We start from the raw sequence: 19,204 nt of genomic DNA, 5'->3' as shown, positions 1-19,204 counted from the left end.
AACTCACCTTTGTTTATTTTCCGTGTCTTTAACTGTAAAGCACATACACTACTGTAATCCGTCTTTACATATTTCAGGGGGCTCTAGATAAACATATTTGACATTGTTTACTTTATCTTAAGCTTTATTGTTTAAAATTCAAGTTTTATTTGTTTTCCGATTCAGGACTTGGCCATGTTTTGTAATTTTCTGCTTGGAATTTTTTTTATTAAAGCTTCAACTCCATCAAGTGGTCGCGACAGTTATCACAAGTTCAATGCAAGAAATAATCACATTAAATCCAACTTTATTTGTAAATCCTCTTTCCTGTAAAAAGGCAACACATTGTTATTCATTATTTATGAAAAATACATAAATAGGTGCAGTTTAGTGTCTGAATACTTCAACCATGCATTATTAAAGTAACAAGCATGTTGGTAATTAAGGCAATGCAGAAGTGTGACCAACGAGTGTGCAAAGGTTTAAAGAAATTAAACGTGCCAAAGAAATCATTTTACGATGCACTCGAAAAGTAGCATTTACTGGAATAATGGAAGAATAAAGTTATAGTACACTTAATGTGAAATACACTAAAGTAAAGTAAACCCAAATTACAACAATGACAAAGAGAGTAAGTCTTTAATCAACAAATATTGTTTATTTCTTGTTACCAAAATACATGATTTTTTACAGAATTTACTGTCTTTAAAAAAAGAAATCACATTTATTGCATAATTTTTTTTTTTTTTAAATGCATGAAGTACCTTGATTGAGTCAAATTCCATTTTTCAACAAAAGCACTGACCATTGCCTTCAGAGTTTCGGGTCAGAAATGAAGAGAGACAGACATCTTTTAGTTACACAGCTGTCTTCCGTTAAACTGGACTCTTGATTGTGTAACTGGAATGTGTTTAAGACTCAAAACAGCAGAGGTTTCGGTTTTTCCCAGGGGAACTCCTCTCTGCCGAAGTGACCGTAGCAGGCAGTGGCTTGGTAAATCGGCCGCTTTAAACCCAGCTCCCTGTGAAACAAAGTCAATATTGGATTATTTGATCTACAGGTTATTAAAATGTCTACTACAGATATGAAAAACAAACACCTACTTCACGATGACGCCAGGTCTCAGATCAAAGTTCTTCTGCACTATTTGCAGCAGCTCGTCTTCGTCCCTTTTCGACGTGCCGTAGTGAAAAACGGAGATGGAGAGCGGTTGGCTCACGCCGATAGCATACGAGATCTAAAGGGGGGTAAAAAGTGTAAAAACAGCATGACAAGGCAGCAAAGCACAAAATACGAAAAAGTGTAAAAACAGCATTTTTGAGCTCTTTAAGCAGTTGAAAATTATTTTCTTATTTCTGGCTCTTGTTAGTCGTGACTCATCTGATACATGTTATTACATCCAAAAAGTAAAGTGCCGTCTCTGGTTTCATACAGTGGAACATTAAAAAAAAAAAAAAAAAAAAAAAAAAAAACCCAGATAAAAAGGTGAAAAATCTCAAAGAAAATTTAAATAAACATAATAATGCATTTCCACTGCGGTATTTCTTTCAAACCCAAAAACAAAAAGTCACACTCAGATGTGGACTTCCTCACCTGAACCAGGACTCTCCTGCAGAGTCCGGCTTTGACCAAAGATTTAGCGACCCAGCGTGCCGCGTAAGCTCCGGATCGATCCACTTTGGAGTAATCTTTCCCGGAGAAAGCCCCTCCTCCGTGACCACCCCATCCTCCGTACGTATCCACGATGATTTTACGTCCTGTGAGTCCAGCGTCGCTCTGTTGACAACACAAAGCATCTGTCAACATGTGTATGTTTGCTCTACAAACACACTTTACTATTGCTCTTTGATGGAGTCCTTCCTCACTCACCTGTGGCCCACCTTTAAGGAATTTCCCACTGGGCAGGAGATGATAAATGGTCTCGTCATCCAGGTACTTTGCAGGAATGACAACCTTCACCACCTTCGCCATCAGGTAGCTTCTGATCTCCTGCAGGGTGATGTCCGGCGTGTGTTGAACTGAAATGACCACAGTGTGAACACGCACAGGCTCCATGGCTCCCATGTTGTCTCTGTACTCCACTGTGACCTGTAGGAACCAGAGCGATGAGACACAAGTGAACCTCGAACCCCATGGGAATGTAACGAGCAGCAAAGGGAAGAGAAATGTTTCCAGAGATGATTTAATGTTTTTTTATTAAAGAGGAAAATGAAGGAAGAGATAAAGAGGAGTCTCGCTTCGTAAGGTGGCGGCTCACTTGTGATTTAGAGTCTGGTAGAATCCATGGACACTCTCCGGTTCGGGACAGCTCCTTCATCCTGAAGTTGAGTTTGTGAGCCAGAAGAATGGTTAAAGGCATACACTCCTCTGTCTCGTCTGTGGCGTAGCCGAACATCAGACCCTGAGGAGACAAATGAAGACGTCCAAAGCCATCCTTTTTTTTTTTTTTTAAACAAATGAAAAACATACTTCTGTAACCTTGAAAGCAATGAACGTGTTTGCTTGTAAACCCTTCATAACATGCAGCGAGAACCTTTGGAGAACTATTGTGGATTGATTGATGAAAATGCCATTTGTCAAATGCTTTTAGAGTTTGGACATTTCTGCTTTTTAACGACTCACGACACAGAAACACGGTCCTTCAAATAAATTCTGAAAGAACGTTAAGAAGAACCGAATCAAGGGGTCGCCGGTGGCGCAGCGGCAGTGCGCGCGACCCCATGTATTGAGGCTCAGTCCTCGCGCGGGCGGGCGGGCGGCCGGGGTTTGCGTCCGGCCTGTGGCCCATTTCCCGCATGTCTCTCCCCACTCTCTCTCCCTGATTTCCGACTCTGTCCACTTTCCTCCCTCTATAATAAAGGCCAAAAATAAATCTTTAAAAAAAAAAAAGAAGAACCGAATCAATTCAAGTCTGCATCGTCACATCAACAGACACAAAAGTATATAATAACCACCTTGGACGACAGCGAAACATAGTGCTTTTTTCTAAATGTAGAGATCTTTCTTTTCATTCTTTTTTTAAACTTGTTCTTTCCAAGTAGTAGTTTGGGGCTTTTTGTGTCTTTATTGGAGAGAGAGAACCTCAGATAGAGTTGGAAGAGTTCCGAGTACTCAAAGCACTTTTACACCTACACATTGATTCACAGAGGCTGCTATGTAAAGTGAAGTAACTATCCCCTTCACACACATTCATAAAACCTCCTGACAAGTGTTAAGTGTCTAGCCCGAGGACACATCAGACGTGCTGCCGCAGGAGCTGGGCAACGAACCCCCGACTCAACCAACTGAGCCCCCGCCGCCCTAAATATGTGTACTCCCCCTGTGTGGGGCAGCGTCAACATGTATGTCAAAGAAAGGCCCTGTAGTGTAAATGAACTTGGCTCCTTTATCAAAGTGACTTTGTTTGCTCCCCGGGTTGTCGTATATACAGTTGAGTATTAAAGGGCTGTACCTGGTCTCCAGCACCAATGTCCTCCTGATCCCGTCCTTCAAACACGCAGTCTGAGATCTCCGCACACTGCGGCTCCAGAGCTAACAGCACGTTGCAGGTCTTGTAGTCAAAACCTGCAGATCACAGTTGGGAGTTTAATCACTTCATCCATTTTAAAAAATAAGGTCATACATCTCTCCATGCTGCACCTTTGGATGAGCTGTCGTAGCCGATCGACTTGATGGTGTTTCTGACCACCGCCTGGAGATCCACGATGGCCTTAGAGGTCACTTCACCGACCAACAAAATCATGCCCGTCTTTGCCACACATTCTGAAATAAAACAGTGTTTGCACGATCTAGAAAACATTTTACACCGAATCCATTCAACTATCCAAAAGTTTTTCATGATTTTTCTACAATTCGTGACTTTCTTTTCTTTGACTAAATCTAAAGCAGCTTCATAAAAACCACTTGTCAAACTGCACGGAGCACTCACACTTCTCATTATAATGTCAGACTCTGTTGCTTCGTCCACCACTGGCAGCCGCCATATTGAAAGCGTTATCTCAACCAAACTTTAAGTCAACTCAGCAACAGGCAAAGTGATGCAGCTGAGGCGGTCCTTAAGCCTTCCGACAAGAAGCTACACCGCACCAGCTTGGAGTCAGATCAGTCAATACTAAATTCTCATCCATAAAGAAATCAATATGGATGAGTTCTAGTTTTTTTTATTTTTTTTTTGCAAAAAAAAAAAAATTACCTGAGCTATTCATGTCATCGTCAATATTCCTGCTGTCAAACATATTTTGATACGAGGCGTTCATGGGACTTCAGGAGCTTTTGGAACTGCAGGTTTTTGCACCACAGCACTGACTTCTCCCTTCCTCCACCTGAGGTTACCGCTTGGTGTAGAAATATAAACAGCTGGCAGTGCTTGGCAACGGTTCGACATCACAGGACAGAATACTTACCACAGGCCACTTTAGAGTCTGGGTCTTTGCTCAGGTAGGCATCAAGTACAGCATCACTGATTTGATCACACATTTTATCTGTAAACACAACATTGGACTCATGAAATGACATGAACAAGAATATATGCCTCCATTTGTAGACATTAGAGATAACATGTTTTCTATCAGAGCCATCTCTGGGCCCTATAGACCCCAGTGTCTGAAACTTGATGTTGCAGCAATATCTTCTGTTGCGCCCATAAAAATCGAGAAAACGTAATCCAGTGTCCTCTTGGAAGCCCATCTAGTGAGGGAACATATGATGAGGCACTTACTGGACTATAACTCTGATGGGAAAACAGGATGTAGTTAATAAATGATACCAATAAAATGTAATAAACCTCAATGCCGACCCTCCAGTCAGCTAAATCTGATTGAGCGCTCTCTCTAGTGCCCTGCCTATCAAGATAATGCGATAAAGTGCAATGCTCTTCCAGAAAAGAATCTGAAATAAAAGGGAGCCACCACCCAGCAAAGGGGCTTTTTTAATAGAAAGCATTAATGCTAGACGCCTTAAGGTGCCGTTTCTGCAGAGAAAAGGTAACGCTGTGTGATAAACGACAGCCTTTTAATTAAGAAAATTGATACACTGTCATCTATGGGGGGTTTATTAGTGCAGACATATAACGATGAAGTTCCCTCTGAAGGGCCCTTCAAGTTAAGAAAACATGATGACGAGCACTAACAATTGGCCCTGAAATCATTGGTTAATTGTATAGTATAACTTTAAAAGGTCCTCTTATTAAAAAAAAAATGTTTTGTCTTTTTGTTTTGTGTGACCCCCGTTGAATTGTCTTGTTGATATAAATAATAAACCTTTAACCTTGCCTTGAGGTTGCATTTGAGGGGCCGAAAAATGAAAGTTAGCCTCCCTCTGACTCTCCGATAACCTTTAAGTAAAAAAAACAGAGAAAAGTGCAGTGGCCTTAAAGTGGAGAAAATAAGCTGGCAGTATTGGACCCTTCAACTGAATTAAACAACTAACAAGGGTACTGCTGTCTTTCAGGTGAACAAAATATGATAGTATGTCAGAAGTTCCGGCAGTATCTTTAAGGCTCCCTTTCAGTGGGGCCGGGCAATTAATGCAGTTTCTATTTCAATCACACTTTGGATTTCCTGCGATCATGAAAACAAAATAATCGAGATCACACGCCAACTTTCCCTCATGTTGAGTCGCGCTCGGTGCGGACCATGCCTGGAAACCTGGTTTGATCAGATGGAGAGGTGCCAGTTCACTTCCTGAGCACTGCCAAGGTACCCTTGAGCAAGGCACCCCCCACCCTCTCCCAGCTCGGGAGCGCTCAGTGTGGTCAGCCCTCTCACTTTGACATCTCTCCATGAGTGCATGTCCCTAGGACCCTGTTTGTGCATGTGTGTATTTCAGCCTGTGTGTGTGTGTGTGTGTGTGTGTGTGTGTGTGTGTGTGTGTGTGTGTAGCATGACTCAATAACAAAATGTACAATTTAATTTCCCCCAAAATCTTGATCTCAACACACTCTAAAAAGTTGTCCTGAACATGCAGAGATTACTTCAACATGCGTTACAAAGTAGCAGCATGTAAATATATATTACTGTAAGTAACATTGTAGTGGAAGCCCCGCCCACAAACACTACTTTGATGTGTTTTGATGTAAATAGTTGAAGTACTCATTTAGTCTGAGCAGCTGTGATCCTTACACAGACACATGATGTCGCTGCATGTCCTAACATGTCCATTCAGAGCATGTAAACCATGTAATGATGTAAACACGTTAAACACAGTTACCAGAGTGTCCCTCTCCAACAGACTCCGACGTGAACAGGAAAGTCTTCCCTCTGCAGGTTCCGCTGGGGTTCATCTTCAGGCTGCTCGGTGCACAAAAAAGTTAAATCTAACAATATTCAATGAGCTTTATGTTTCTTAACGCTGTGAAATGAAAGCAGCTTCCGATATCACCGACACTGATTATTAGTGCAGGCAGAGATAATGATTCCCTCTGCAGGATTGGAGCTAATCGACACGAGGAGAACTCTACTGCATCATGCGCAGAAAACTACAACTTCCTCAGGGTCTTCCTCTTCCTCAGGGTCTCACTCTTCCTCGGTGGTCGGTTTGCTTGCAGCTCTGTCTGTGAGCTGCTAAAGCAGGAATGTGGGTTTAAAGTCCTTCAGGCAGCCGCCAGGACAGCCTCAAGATGGCGCTGTTATGACGTAACAAGTGGAGGGATAAAGCATAAAGCATAGACTGTAAAAATAAAGTGATAAAGGATAAAGTGGGGAAAAAACAAAACAAATGTGTGGTGAGTTTATTCTCACAGTCTATGGTTTTTATTTCATGACTTTAGCATTTTTAAATTTTTTAGATAGATAGACAGATATATAGTTATAATACTAATGTCATAGCAACCCTATTATCCATATCATGTTTTTTTATTTGTATAATATTATGTTGAGCAAAGACTTTGTGTTGTTTTTATTTCTTCATTTGTATTTTGTGTATCGCCAATTCATGTTACCCTGCTCCAAAAACCAGCATGGATCAGAATGGATGCTGGTCTTTGCTAGTCCATGCTGGTCTTTGCTGGTTTAAATCTGGTCTTTGCTGGTTTAAATCTGGTCTATGTCTTTGCTGGTTTGAATCTGGTCTTTGCTGGTTTGAATCTGGTCTTTGCTGGTTTAAATCTGGTCTATGTCTTTGCTGGTTTGAATCTGGTCTTTGCTGGTTCATGCTGGTTTAAACTGGTTTGATGCTGGACGATGTTGGCTTGATGCCGGTTTACTAAAGAGCGGGTAAAAGACATTAACGTTTCTTTCTTTTCTGTAAAGGGACCAAGTACAATATTAAACATAAAGGCAGATGGAAAGTTAAAAAGTGTAAAGAGTCAGTGTTTTCAAATTTGGTATAATTTCTACTTTTATATAATTCAATAACGATACTAACGCTCCAGTCATTTTGTTGCCATAGTGCAGGTTACAGTTGGTCCTTTTCCTCCCTGCACTGCACTACTTCCCCATTTAGAAAGCTGATGATACATAGGCTACTGTTAAACACACACACACACATTTTGGTAATGCTGTTGCAATGTATGAGGCGGATAGAGAGAAAGAATAACACATAAAGCATTCATAGTTCATTTTAAATTTGCAAAACACTACTTTGAATAAACCTTAGAACGAGCCCACGCGATGAAAATGTTGACTAAAGTAAGTCAGAAGGCCGGTATTTCTTCCATTTACTTTCAGACAATTAAGCTTCCTTGTGTAACCAGTGGAGTCGCCTCCTAGAGGCCTTTAGAAAGAACATGAGCTTTTCAGATCAGAGATTAAGACTCCTGTCCGTGCCATCCTCAGAATCTTTTTTTTTTTTTTACCTTGCTGTGGGAAAAATGAGGCCTACTCCAAAGTCAATCATCGTCTGGAAGCTATGAATGTATTTTACTTGAAATTATTTACTTTAGTGTTAGCTCAGCCTCTGGGGGCCATGACTGTTTGTTTTAACACTGGCTTCCTATAGTCTGAGCGAAACCAACGCATGAACGCAGTTTAAATAATTCTATTTGCATACATGAGCTGCCAATCGTTGCTGCTGAAATAACAAGCACACACACACACACACACAGGATGAGGAAATGAAGTGAAGCAACTGGAGTGACTTCACTCCTTTATTGCTTTGCAAATAGCAGTGTGTCGAGAACACAGCCCTTTGCCCTGAGATATCAATCCAACGCTGGCCTGCATCCGAATCAGCTGATGGTAAGTAAATCACACACAAGTGAGACTAAAGAGATGTTTCGATGATGTGCTGTTTCTGGGAAGTGAAACATCTCGGGTCAGGAGACGCTGACATTTCTGTACTGGTGGAAAGGTGCTTTATGAAAAGCAGGAAATGAAAGTACTGCCGGTGGGTGTTCAGAGTAAATCTAGTCCTGTGTGGTGTTGCTATACTCGCTTTAGTTAAGCCAATGAGACTTTGATTGAGGCAGCAGGTTAGTTAATGTGTAACACAGTAAAGGTGCAACCTTTAGCAGACATACAGCTCTTACTGTTTGACTTGTGCAGGAAGAAGAGCAGATCTCTGTCTTTGTTTGTAAAGCTTGTAACAGGACTTTATTGAGCTTTTTTAATTCTTTATATGAAGTTGTTTAGTTGGTTGTGACCGTGAGAGCGCTGCCATGGTAAGTGTTGCACTTTTAATACATTTGAAATAAACTTTAATCTGTGACACGTTATTATCTCTGATGATTTCCTCTGGTCTATCTTTAAATGATTCTGCGCACGTCTGTCCGTGTTTGTTGAGCACATTTACGTCGAAAACAGAAGGGTTCAAGGTTTTCATGTGACACTCACACTGACTGCTGAGAAAGCATCTCTCTTCCTGTTAACTCGACAGGAAGTGAGGTTTTGGCCAGTGAAAGTTATGACTGTTGAAAAAAGATATTATTTCTCAAACGCCTCACTTTATCTGTCTGTGTTTATCGTTTATCATTTTTCCGTCACCAGCGCCCGCCACTTACAACGTGACACATACTTTACATTTATCTATTTCTATAATAATAATAATAATAATAATGGACAGTATCTCCATATATCACATTGTCTTTTTTGAACGTATGAAATAACTTATCTTGGTGACTGACAAATTATTTTGCTTTTTTCTTTTCACTCATTTATTTAATATATTTCTTTTTTTTCTGTATGATTGTTTGTTTCTTCTTCACTTCTCTTTTCACATGTTAAATCATTACGGTTTTTTATTTGGTCATGGAAGGCCTCTCGTTGAGCCCCCTCAAAGTTGGGGTCCTGTCCCCAACAGGGTCAGATACAATACACTAAGATACAACACTGATGTGATACAAGTGGATACAAATTAAATATGTAGGAGGAGTCTTACATATCACTGTTTATAACACAGGCTGTTTACACTGCTGGACGAGTATACCCACTTCTTAAGGCCCCACCACACCACTGATTATATGATACGTATAATGTGATAAGATACAATACTTGGGATAGGATATGATAATATGTGAAACAATACGTAGGATAAGATATGATGCTTAATGATGCGAGATGAAGGATAACATAAGAAACTTAGGATAGGATATGAATGATAGGACACGACGGATGGATGTTTCAGACTCCAGTAGAATCAATAATCAAACGCCAGTAAATGTTCAGTATGGGTATCTTTGACCCGCTCTTTTGTAAAGTTGTACAAATAAAGTTTTACTGATTGAATAGAAGAGAAACCAACAACAATCCACATGTGACCAGAGAAGAACCTTCTCAAACAACATATTCAATACTCTCGAAAGGAAACGTTTCATTCTTCTTCTTTTTTTAAGCAGGCGACTCTTCCCCTCCACTTTTCCTCTCGAGCTTCTGAAACCAGCACATTTTAATGAAATGAAAAATGATGTAGTCTTGTGAAGTAGACTTGAGTAAGATGTCTTCCTTTGGTCTCCTCAGGCTGAGACAAACCCTCACGGGGCCGAGGCCTCCGTGTCGGCCTCCAAACTTGACCACGTGCAGGGTCAGGTGAACGAGGTGAAGGTCATCCTGTCAGACAACATCAGCAAAGTTCTGGAGCGAGGAGATAGGTTAGACGATCTGATGGGCAAGACTGACGACCTGCAGGCCTCTGTGAGTACCCTCGGTGTTTATGAATGAAAGTCTGATAAATGACCATCTTCAGCTGCTTCATATTCCAAGTTTAAACACACCTCAGGGTGAAATAATGTACTTTAGACTGTGACAAGAGGAATCAGTCCTGTAGATAGATAGATAGATAGATAGATAGATAGATAGATAGATAGATAGATAGATAGATAGATAGATAGATAGATAGATAGATAGATAGATAGATAGATAGATAGGAGTTGGTCAAAAAGCTATTTGCCCTCTGAATTTCCAACAAAAGGTTCTTTTTTAAAAAAACAACTGTTTAAAGACAAAAAGTAAAGACAAACATTTTCAAAGGCAAAATGTGGACATCGTTCAAAAGAAAAAACATTTCTTCTTTTCACTCTATAAACTATCTGACGACACGTACAGGTCTTACCTGGTGACTCTCTTAAGAGGGACTTTTTATTTTTCGAACCACTGGACTAAAGTACCTGCATGAAAATCATACAAACTGACCCGTGTCAGGTTGTTCTAAAGATGAATGGAAGATCAGATTAGTTCAGCTAATCCTTTTTTTTCTGTTTTTCTGAATAAAACCTTCAGTGTGTGTTGTTGAAAATAAAGATTCAGATTACTTAGATCCAAAAGAAAACCAGGATCAGGCTAGTGGTAATGTAACGCGCCCCTTGTTCGGAGGTTACAGTCGTCATGGCAGTGGCTGAGGGTTCGAATCTGACCTCTCCTACCAAATAATAAAGAAGCTTTGGACTGAAGAGAAGTGAAACATCTTCAAGATGTAAACTGCTTTTGGATTTCTTGAACATTTCTGCCCTCCGCTGCGATCAGGATGATCCAGATGTTGGGGATTAAAGTCATCCTTTTTTTTTACTCAACAAGTGTTGAACAGTACAAGATCTGTTGATTTTTTTCCAGATAAAAAACGAGATTGGATTCCCAGATTATGAAATCTGAAACCTGATCCTGTCTGATAGCTTTAATCTCTTTGGATTATTGTTCAACAACCGGGTCTAAAAGTTAGTTTTACTGGATCAGCTGGATCTAATCCACTTGTGTTGTGGATCACCTGATCTTGGACGTGAAGAGTTTTAATAATTCCTGATCACTCGTCACCAGATGAAACCTTTAGAGCAACAAGAAGACAGTAAAAAGACTTTTTAAGAGGTTGTAGTTTCTCTTCAGGTAAAGAAGAATCTAAAACATCTTTAACTCATATATTTCTCTTCCCCTTCAGGCCGACTCGTTCCAGAGAACGTCCACGCGGGTCGCCAGGAAATACTGGTGGAAAAACATCAAGATGATGATCATCATCGGCGTGATCGTTCTCCTCATCCTCATCCTCATCATCCTCGCTGCCACTGGTGTGATTTAAGTGACCGCTGTTTGCTCGCTCACCAGCTCAGGACTCGACGTGTATTAGATCATGTCGACGGGTTTCATATTTCAAGATAAACATACGCGTGTACATTTTGAAGCTTTTGTCCGTCGAAGCTTTTTGATGTTGAAATCTTGACTGAAATGTTTCCTGAAACACTCCACATGTGACCAAACAGCCTTTTTATTCATGTTTCACAAAGGATCACAAACTCAATGAGTATTTTATTGTTTTTATTGTGTTTAATTACCTGCCGATATATACTGAATGTTGTCAAACTCTGTAATAACATGTATTATATGACTGATGCTCTGACGGGGAGGATAAATAGCGACAAAGCTTTTTTTTTTCTTTTTTTTTTGCTACCACATTGTATATATGTGTGACCCCCCCCCCATCCCCCTCCCCCCTTTAGTCTATGAGTTAAGTTATGGAATAAATGAAGCAATTCACAAGAAGCATATAAGAACAATAAATACAAAAACATAAAGGGATGAAGAACGCAAACTGCAGGAGGCTAAATAAATGCAGAACACCCCAAAAATCCAAAAGATTTCGAGACACAACGAATACTTCGGTAAGTTTAGAGGACAAAATGTTTCGTAGGTCAAAGTGCTCCTCGTTTATTTTCTTACGATCTGCTTAGAGATCTTTGCTGGATACCATCATCTGTGTGGCCAACGCTGTCTTTAATCACTCTGACACCTGTGAAAAACAAACAGAAACACACGAGTTATAGACGAAACGACTCCAAGGTTTCACTCCAACATGAAAAAATAAATAAATAAAGGAATCCCCCGTGTTTATTATATCCAATGTAAAAGCAAAAAGCAAACTGAGAAGAATTATTTTACAGTTAAAAAAAAATTAGTTAGTCCATAAGCTATAAATCCTGAAGTGCAGTAAATTGAAGAAGTCAAAATTACTAAATGGAAGAAACCTTCAATTGGTCAAAAATGAAGAAATAAATACACATTTAAAGAAAGCATTACATGCAAATTACGGGACATGTAGCGACACTTTGTTTCTTCTTTGTTTTACATAAAAAAAAGGTTATAAGAGGAAAAATTGTTACAAGAAAATTAACAAATGAGGAGTCTCTTCCATCGCTGTCAGTAACACAGAACAGAGCAATACATGTACACAAAGTAAAAAAGCACTTTATCCCCCAACACAGAAGCATCCAGGTTTTAGCTCATGGACTACTGGCTACAAGAGCTAAATAAAGAAACAAGCGTTTAAGATTAAGATTAGGAATGCATGTGTATATTAACAACTGGAAAGTCCAGAGAAAGCTGTACGTATCCTTTGAAAAGCAAATAGTTAATCGTATTCATTTTATTTACAGATTACTTGTGGGGGAGTAAGGGCCTGTAAAAAATGACAATTACATGTGTATATTTTACGTTTTACATTAACAACAGTTTCAAACATAAAAATGGAAAGAAAGATGACAAAGCTGGACGTGTCCCATATTTTTTTTTTTAGATTAGAAATGCTGATACAGGATGTTGTAAGACCATACCAAATGGCAGCATTCGAGAGCGTATGCTTCTCGTACCCGGTCCGCATTGAGCGGGCCCTGAGAGTATCTGGGAGTCAGCTCATGGCCTGCAAGGAAGCTCCGCTGGCAGGTACAAACAAGGTATGTCAGAGTTAGGAGACAACATACTTCCTTTCCTGTTTCCTTGCACATCCTTAACTTTGGCAACTGTAGTAGCAGTACTTTACCTGTTAACTTTACAGTTTAAAAAAAAGAAAAAGACACAAAAAAAAAAAAAAAAAAAAAAGAAGGTGCAAAAGAGGCAGCAGAAGGCCGGCTGTTAAAATAAATCACCACAAAGAGTGTAGCCTCTATGTTACCACTACTGTAAAGAAATTTACAAGAACAAATTACACATAATGTTACCAAAACACCAAAGTCAATATTTCTACTTTACGTTTACGGTAAGTGGAGTATTTCTGTCTTTACATACCTACTTGAAGAAGAGGTTTTCACTCTTTAATACGGCTTGTAACTGTTGGTGTGACCACCACGCCGTGGCGACTTGCCATATCCACCAGATTGATCTACAGGTGTGGCACAAAATTTAATTTCAGACAAATTTGATGGTTGAAAAAAATAAATGAAATAATTGACATGAAACTGAAGCGTATCAGGGTGTTTTATTGAAGGGTTTTCTTACTGTTGTAGTCACCATATCCATAATAGTTGTTGTAACCAGGGTAGTCATAGCCACCATATCCTCCATATCCTTGATTACTGTAACCATAATTGTCATAATTGCCATAGCCTTGATTCCAGTAGTTGCCGTAACCCTGGTTCCAATTCTGATTGGGACCTGAAATTCAACAGGATTTACATTTAATCACATTTCATCAACACAGGAGCTCACATCTGTTTCACTTTACTCAGACTGCAAATTCAAAATCTACAGATGGCTGATGTTGGCTCTCCTGAAGAGTTTATCTGTTTTGAAGTGAATGGGACCGTTCGTTAATCACTGGACATGATGCTGTACTCCAGAAGACTTTAAACTGGTGATTAAACTTCTTATGTTTATTGAGGCCGTAAATCCAGATCCAAGAAGGCTCTTTTTTTCAGACTTCTTTGCAGCAGTTTAGTCGCCCCCTGCTGGCCTTTAGAGGAAATGCACGTTGAAGCCATTTCTGCTTGGCTTCACACTTTAAACCAGGAGGCTACATCACTTCTTTATTTATTTATTAAAACAAAGACAAGTGGAGGTTTTATGCCTGGTTTACTTTGAAATTATTTCGATAACATCAGCACTGTGCTTACATCTTAGGCCACCATTAGCTTTGCTTTAAGTTTTAAAGAACGTCAGTATTTAGTAGTCAGTGTCTTTATTAAGAAAAGAAAAATACAGGAAATGTGTACACACAAACACACACACACACACACTCAAAGAAACACATATTTCAGAACAAACAGGCTTCTACAGACAAAGTCAATATTTAGCGTGGCTTCCCTTTGACACTCCCCAACATCCTGAGCTCGTCTGGAAGGACCGTCTTCAAGTTTTCACAAGTAATCTTTATTACACCACGCTTCTATTCACACTGACTCTTCTTCTTTAGAGTCAGGCTGTCTGTAATTATTATCTCTGTCCAGGTGATCCCACACCGCCTGCTTAAAGCTCAGGTCTCGGTGTGTTCTGGATCACTGAGGCTGCTTAACACCTTGCATTAACATCCGTCCTGGGCGATCTGACAACCAGTTGACAGCTCTTGAGTGCAGGCGTTTACACTTTGCATTAAAGAAGTTGCGATCAGAACTCAGGTGCCTGCCTCACATGCACCTCCTTTATCGATGATCTTTCAAACCTTCCTAAGTGTTTGCATTGTCACCCTTTCCAAAAAAAAAAGTTGCTTCTTGGGTGCTACCCTTCCACAAAGTCACTTCCTGTTCAAGCTTCTTCGCACCGCCGAAGGGATCGACTCTGCATCCGTATCACACGACGAGCCAGATTCTCGCTGAAGTTCTTCTGGTCCCCCCCCCCCCCAAAAAAAATGAAACTTCTCCCCACATGTCGAGGGTCTGTGAAAATACTGAACTTCCACTCATTTCCCTTTAAGAGCGGCCGTGCTGAGTCAATGTCCGTCAAGTTCTGTGATGCTTGGCATTTAAAAAAAAGGAATGATGTGATGCAAGTTTCTCTTAAACCAAAACAATGAATCTAATGGTGGCTTAAGACTTTTCACAAAGTGCTGTGTATTCCCTCCAAAAGAAAATCCAACCCTATTCTTCTACCACTTCCTGTCGTGTTTGCACTAAATCGAGTAAGAACCGATGCGTTCTTCTTTGTCTTTTAAATAATGAAATCACGACATCAAGCCATCAATCGTTTTATAAACAGGAGACGGTTTGTTGGTTAGCGAGCAGCAGCCACTTTCTATCATTTAAATCCAACAGCTCTGAATGCTACGGCTCCTATTTAACTCTGAAACAAGTTGAGATCAAGCTCGAGTAAACATTAACATTTAGCTTCAGAAACAAACAGATAGGATTAAATATGTCCAACACAGTGTTTCGTTATCTTTGTATTTGTGTGACAATCTGCCAACGTTTACTTTACTTTGTTCTTCACATGTAACACGAACACGTTCTTCACTTACCGCCACCTCTTCCTCGAGACCTGGACGAGTAGCCGCCTCGGCCCCCCCAGTACTGCTGCTGCTGGTACTGCTCCTTGGACATGGCCACTTTAATTTCACACTGAGGACGTACATCACACAGACGACGAAAATTTATTCACTGTAACTCATCAGCACGTTGTTGTTTGTTTGACATGTGAAAAGGATGGCGCTCGTACCTTGCTGAGCCCGATGTTGTGGTACTTCTTCTCCATGATCAGCTTAACTGGCTCCTCCTCTTTGAAGGTGATGAAGCAGAAGCCTCTCCGTTTGTTCGTCTTGTTCTCCATGGGGAGTTCGATCGACTCCAGCTGTTTGATATAATGACGTTAATGAAAGGACACGCTGAGCGGGGTGCACGTTCATTAAAGCACCCAAAGAAGGTCGCTCACCTCTCCGAAGGCACCAAAGTACTCTCTGACTTTCTCCTCGGGAGTGTCCGGAGAGAGACCACCGACAAAGATCTTCTTCACCGGCTCCTTACTCTTCATGGCCTTGGCTTTTTTGGGGTCGATGACCTTTCCATTCAGCTTGTGCTCCTTCTGCAAGGCAACCTTCACAACAAAATACATCATAAGCAAAAGCTGGGTCACGATGACCGATGTCTAGGTGTTAAATCAAAAACTAAAAAACATGGATATCAGAGTGAAGTCGGTGAAGCTTTTTCTGTGGCTGTACAATCATAAAGTACGGAAAATCAGAAAAACGTCAACTGTAATATATAGTAACCTGATAAGAGACAAAAAGCAGAAAATTATTACACTTGAAAATCTTCTCATTGCCTATGTTCGCAGTTTTAGAATAAAATCCAAAATAGCCGCACAAGTTGTTTGTATGATATTTTAAAATATATTTCTCTAAATTAAACATCTGTGCTGTGCTTTGGTCTAAATATAACATGAATCAAGCACCAGTTTGTGACCCTGTAGAAACCAGCTCTCTCGAGACGCTCCGTTTTGATGTGTGTGTCTCTTTAAATACAATAAGCCCCGCCCCCTGAGTTTTCCTAGTAGACATCACTCCTCTGTAGAGAGAATAAAAAATGGCAGACCTGTGTAAAAGTTTTGAGTCGGTAAGACTTAAGCAGACCGCAAACAAAGGTGTGGATGAATTTATTTAAAGTGTTGTGAGTCGATAGACACTCCGGTTACCCAAATAAATTTTCAAAAACACTGTAAAAGTGGATTTTTTCATAATGTTCCCTTTAAATCTCAAGAAATCTGAAAACGTAGTGATTATACGACATGAAATCTTTAATTGACATCTTTTTCTTCTTCCATTTTAGGTCTCCAGCACCTTGCTTAGTGCTTCATGCACATTATGTAAACACATGGCTTCTTGGAGCAGGATTTTACCTTTTCAACGCTGTCAGGATCTTTGAAGAGCACAAAGCCAAAGCCCCTGGATCGACCGGTCATGGGGTCCAGCTTTAAAGTGCAGTCTACGACCTCTCCGTACTTGGAGAAGTAGTCTTTCAGGTCCTTTTTGGTGGTGTCCCAGCTGAGTCCTCCCACGAACATCTTCCTGTCAAAATGTGAAGACGACAACTGAGAAACAGCGCAGACATGTGTGACAGCAGCGTTATGGTTGTTATTTCACTCGTAAGAAGAAAAAGAAGAAGAAGAAGAAAGCGTACCCCTCGTCCTCCTCGTTCTTACTGGCGTCGATCCTGGATCCCTCAGCCTCGCCCCCCATCAGGCCACAGTCCCCGGCCGCAGACATCGGGTCATCACTGTTTGCTTCTCCGTCTTCTTCCATCCTCATCATGGCTGTGTCTTCGCTGAATTCATAATCTTCCGACATAGTTTTTTGTTTTTGTTTTGTTAAGCTATCACGGAGCTCGCTGAAGTTCCCGTCAAGCTACGTCAGATCAGAAGAAGAAGTCGAGCTAGTTAGTTAGCTTCCTGTCGGCTAATGTTGTCAGTGGGATGTTATGTTCCCTGTAAACTCTGAAGCTTTTAGAAAGAGTTAGTGAAAGTTAAATCAAACCGCAGTCTGTAATGAGTCGAAATGTGTTGAAGTAAGGCCGAATTTGGTGTCGATAGCTGCGATTTGAGAACAGATTTATGGGCTTCAGTTTGTTTTCATCGCAGCCTCTTTTCCTTTTTACTTCTTCTTCTTCTTCTTCTTTTTTTTTTTTTTAGGTTTGACGCATAGACTGTAAAAATAATGGACGGGACAAGGTCCCCTGTGAAGTGAAGCTTTTTTTTTTAGATCGCCCCCTACTGACTGGCTGCAGTATAGGTCATAAACCCCGCCTCCTCAATGATAACAGACGGGACTTGGGTCAAACTGTTAAGTTAAAATACTCGTCACATAATTTTTTTCCAGACCTAAACTCTGCTGTGATCATTAGATATTATCACCCTACATGGTGTTCAAGTGCTCATTTTTCTGTGAAGTTTGTTTTAAATAAGTTATTTGAGGTTAAAAAACGGGATTTGACGTCACACATGGCGATGATTGACAGCCGCGGATCTTGCGTAGCGCTCTTTGTAAATAAGTAGTTACGTCGTGAAGTGAAGCCGGGACGCCACGGAGCTTTTCTGTTCAGTTTTTTCGTCTTTTTTGAGCTGGTGAAAGCTGTTTTTTCTGCAGTAAACTAATGTCACGGACCTGTGGACTCTAAGGGAGCTTTGCAGTTTTTACAGTAAGTAATAAAGTTTGATTTATGTGTCATTGCTTAAAGCGCTATCGAGCGAGCTAACATATTAGCAGTCTAAGCTAGGTTAGTTATCAGGTATGATTTATCTATTTATTTTACTTTTTAATATGAGCAAACCTAATAACTGACATACTGTGTTTCTTGATATTGTTATATCGTTTTTGTGAGTGGAATTGTATTTAAAACCAAAACATTGTAATTAAAATCAGCTCATAGATGCCGTTCATTGACTGTACAGTTATGTTTCAGTAAATAATAAATAGGTCTGATAAGGTTTTTAAAAAAGTATCAAGGACAAAAACAAAGATAAATACCGTAAATTCCGGACTATAAGCCGCTACTTTTTTCTCACACTTCGAGCACTGCGGCTTCTACTCCGGTGCGGCTAATGCATGGATTTTTTATGGGGGACAATGAGCTTCTGCCGCAAAAACATTTGACTTCGTCACGTCGGATCTTAATATCAGTCATTTTGCGCTTCATGCACGCACCCTCATGATGGAAAACACACGGAGAAATACATATGATGCAGCTTTCAAGTTAAAGGCGATCGAGCTGGCTGTCAAAGAAGCTAACAGAGCTGCTGCACGTTAAGATGACACTGACAGCGACAACAGAGACTGAGGAAGTGAGTAATGAAGTCATTCTGAGGCAGTGAATGGATGGACTTTTTCTTGTGAAATATATTACGGTCATCTTTTTCATCAGCCGTGTTACAGACACCGTCGGCTAGGCTTCTTATTGTAACGGTTCATGTTGTAAAGTCAGTAGTTGATAATGTGTTCATAATTCCGATTATGTGGAGAGTCAGTGAATGCACCAGCGAGAACGTGTTGAGTGGCTGTATGAGAGAACGCTGGGGGAGAGAGTTGGATTGTTACGGCAAGTTATGTGTTGCTCTCTGCTGTAAACGGCGTGGTCACGGCCGACAGTGATCGGGTTATTAGAAGTTATTATTTGAACGCT

General features: G+C 40.4%; 4 protein-coding genes across 4 annotated transcripts in view; 2 read left to right on the top strand and 2 right to left on the bottom strand.

Moving 5' to 3' along the window:
* LOC306837038 (uncharacterized protein) overlaps nucleotides 1–16,844 on the top strand; it is a 210,233-nt gene extending 193,389 nt beyond the window's left edge. The window contains exon 5 of the mRNA XM_079364492.1: nucleotides 16,835–16,844. The gene's annotated coding sequence lies outside the window, so the exon portion shown is untranslated. The remainder of the gene's footprint in view (nucleotides 1–16,834) is intronic.
* Nucleotides 618–6,591, bottom strand: mat2al (methionine adenosyltransferase II, alpha-like). The gene is made up of 9 exons (XM_079364555.1): nucleotides 6,187–6,591; nucleotides 4,383–4,460; nucleotides 3,619–3,741; nucleotides 3,431–3,543; nucleotides 2,237–2,380; nucleotides 1,849–2,067; nucleotides 1,573–1,755; nucleotides 1,083–1,216; nucleotides 618–1,000 (listed from the first exon to the last, which is right to left on the bottom strand). The coding sequence occupies exons 1-9, from the start codon at nucleotides 6,257–6,259 to the stop codon at nucleotides 898–900; spliced, it is 1,170 nt and encodes a 389-aa protein (XP_079220681.1). The 5' UTR covers nucleotides 6,260–6,591; the 3' UTR covers nucleotides 618–897.
* Nucleotides 7,168–11,761, top strand: LOC306837039 (vesicle-associated membrane protein 8). The gene is made up of 4 exons (XM_079364493.1): nucleotides 7,168–7,190; nucleotides 8,081–8,153; nucleotides 9,870–10,043; nucleotides 11,278–11,761. Exons 2-4 carry the CDS (start codon nucleotides 8,151–8,153, stop codon nucleotides 11,413–11,415), a joined length of 315 nt encoding a protein of 104 aa, XP_079220619.1. The 5' UTR covers nucleotides 7,168–7,190; nucleotides 8,081–8,150; the 3' UTR covers nucleotides 11,416–11,761.
* On the bottom strand, nucleotides 11,635–17,697 carry hnrnpd (heterogeneous nuclear ribonucleoprotein D). The gene is made up of 9 exons (XM_079364487.1): nucleotides 17,210–17,697; nucleotides 16,929–17,097; nucleotides 15,966–16,127; nucleotides 15,753–15,884; nucleotides 15,556–15,655; nucleotides 13,605–13,760; nucleotides 13,395–13,488; nucleotides 12,944–13,045; nucleotides 11,635–12,123 (listed from the first exon to the last, which is right to left on the bottom strand). Exons 1-7 carry the CDS (start codon nucleotides 17,374–17,376, stop codon nucleotides 13,421–13,423), a joined length of 954 nt encoding a protein of 317 aa, XP_079220613.1. The 5' UTR covers nucleotides 17,377–17,697; the 3' UTR covers nucleotides 11,635–12,123; nucleotides 12,944–13,045; nucleotides 13,395–13,420.
* Nucleotides 17,698–19,204: the final 1,507 nt, after the last annotated feature.

This window comes from Symphodus melops (genome assembly GCF_947650265.1).
Source record: "Symphodus melops genome assembly, chromosome: 16".
In the NCBI taxonomy this organism is placed as follows: domain Eukaryota; kingdom Metazoa; phylum Chordata; class Actinopteri; order Labriformes; family Labridae; genus Symphodus; species Symphodus melops.
Note: the sequence above shows the minus strand (reverse complement) of the source record. Positions and strands in the feature narration are given on the sequence as shown.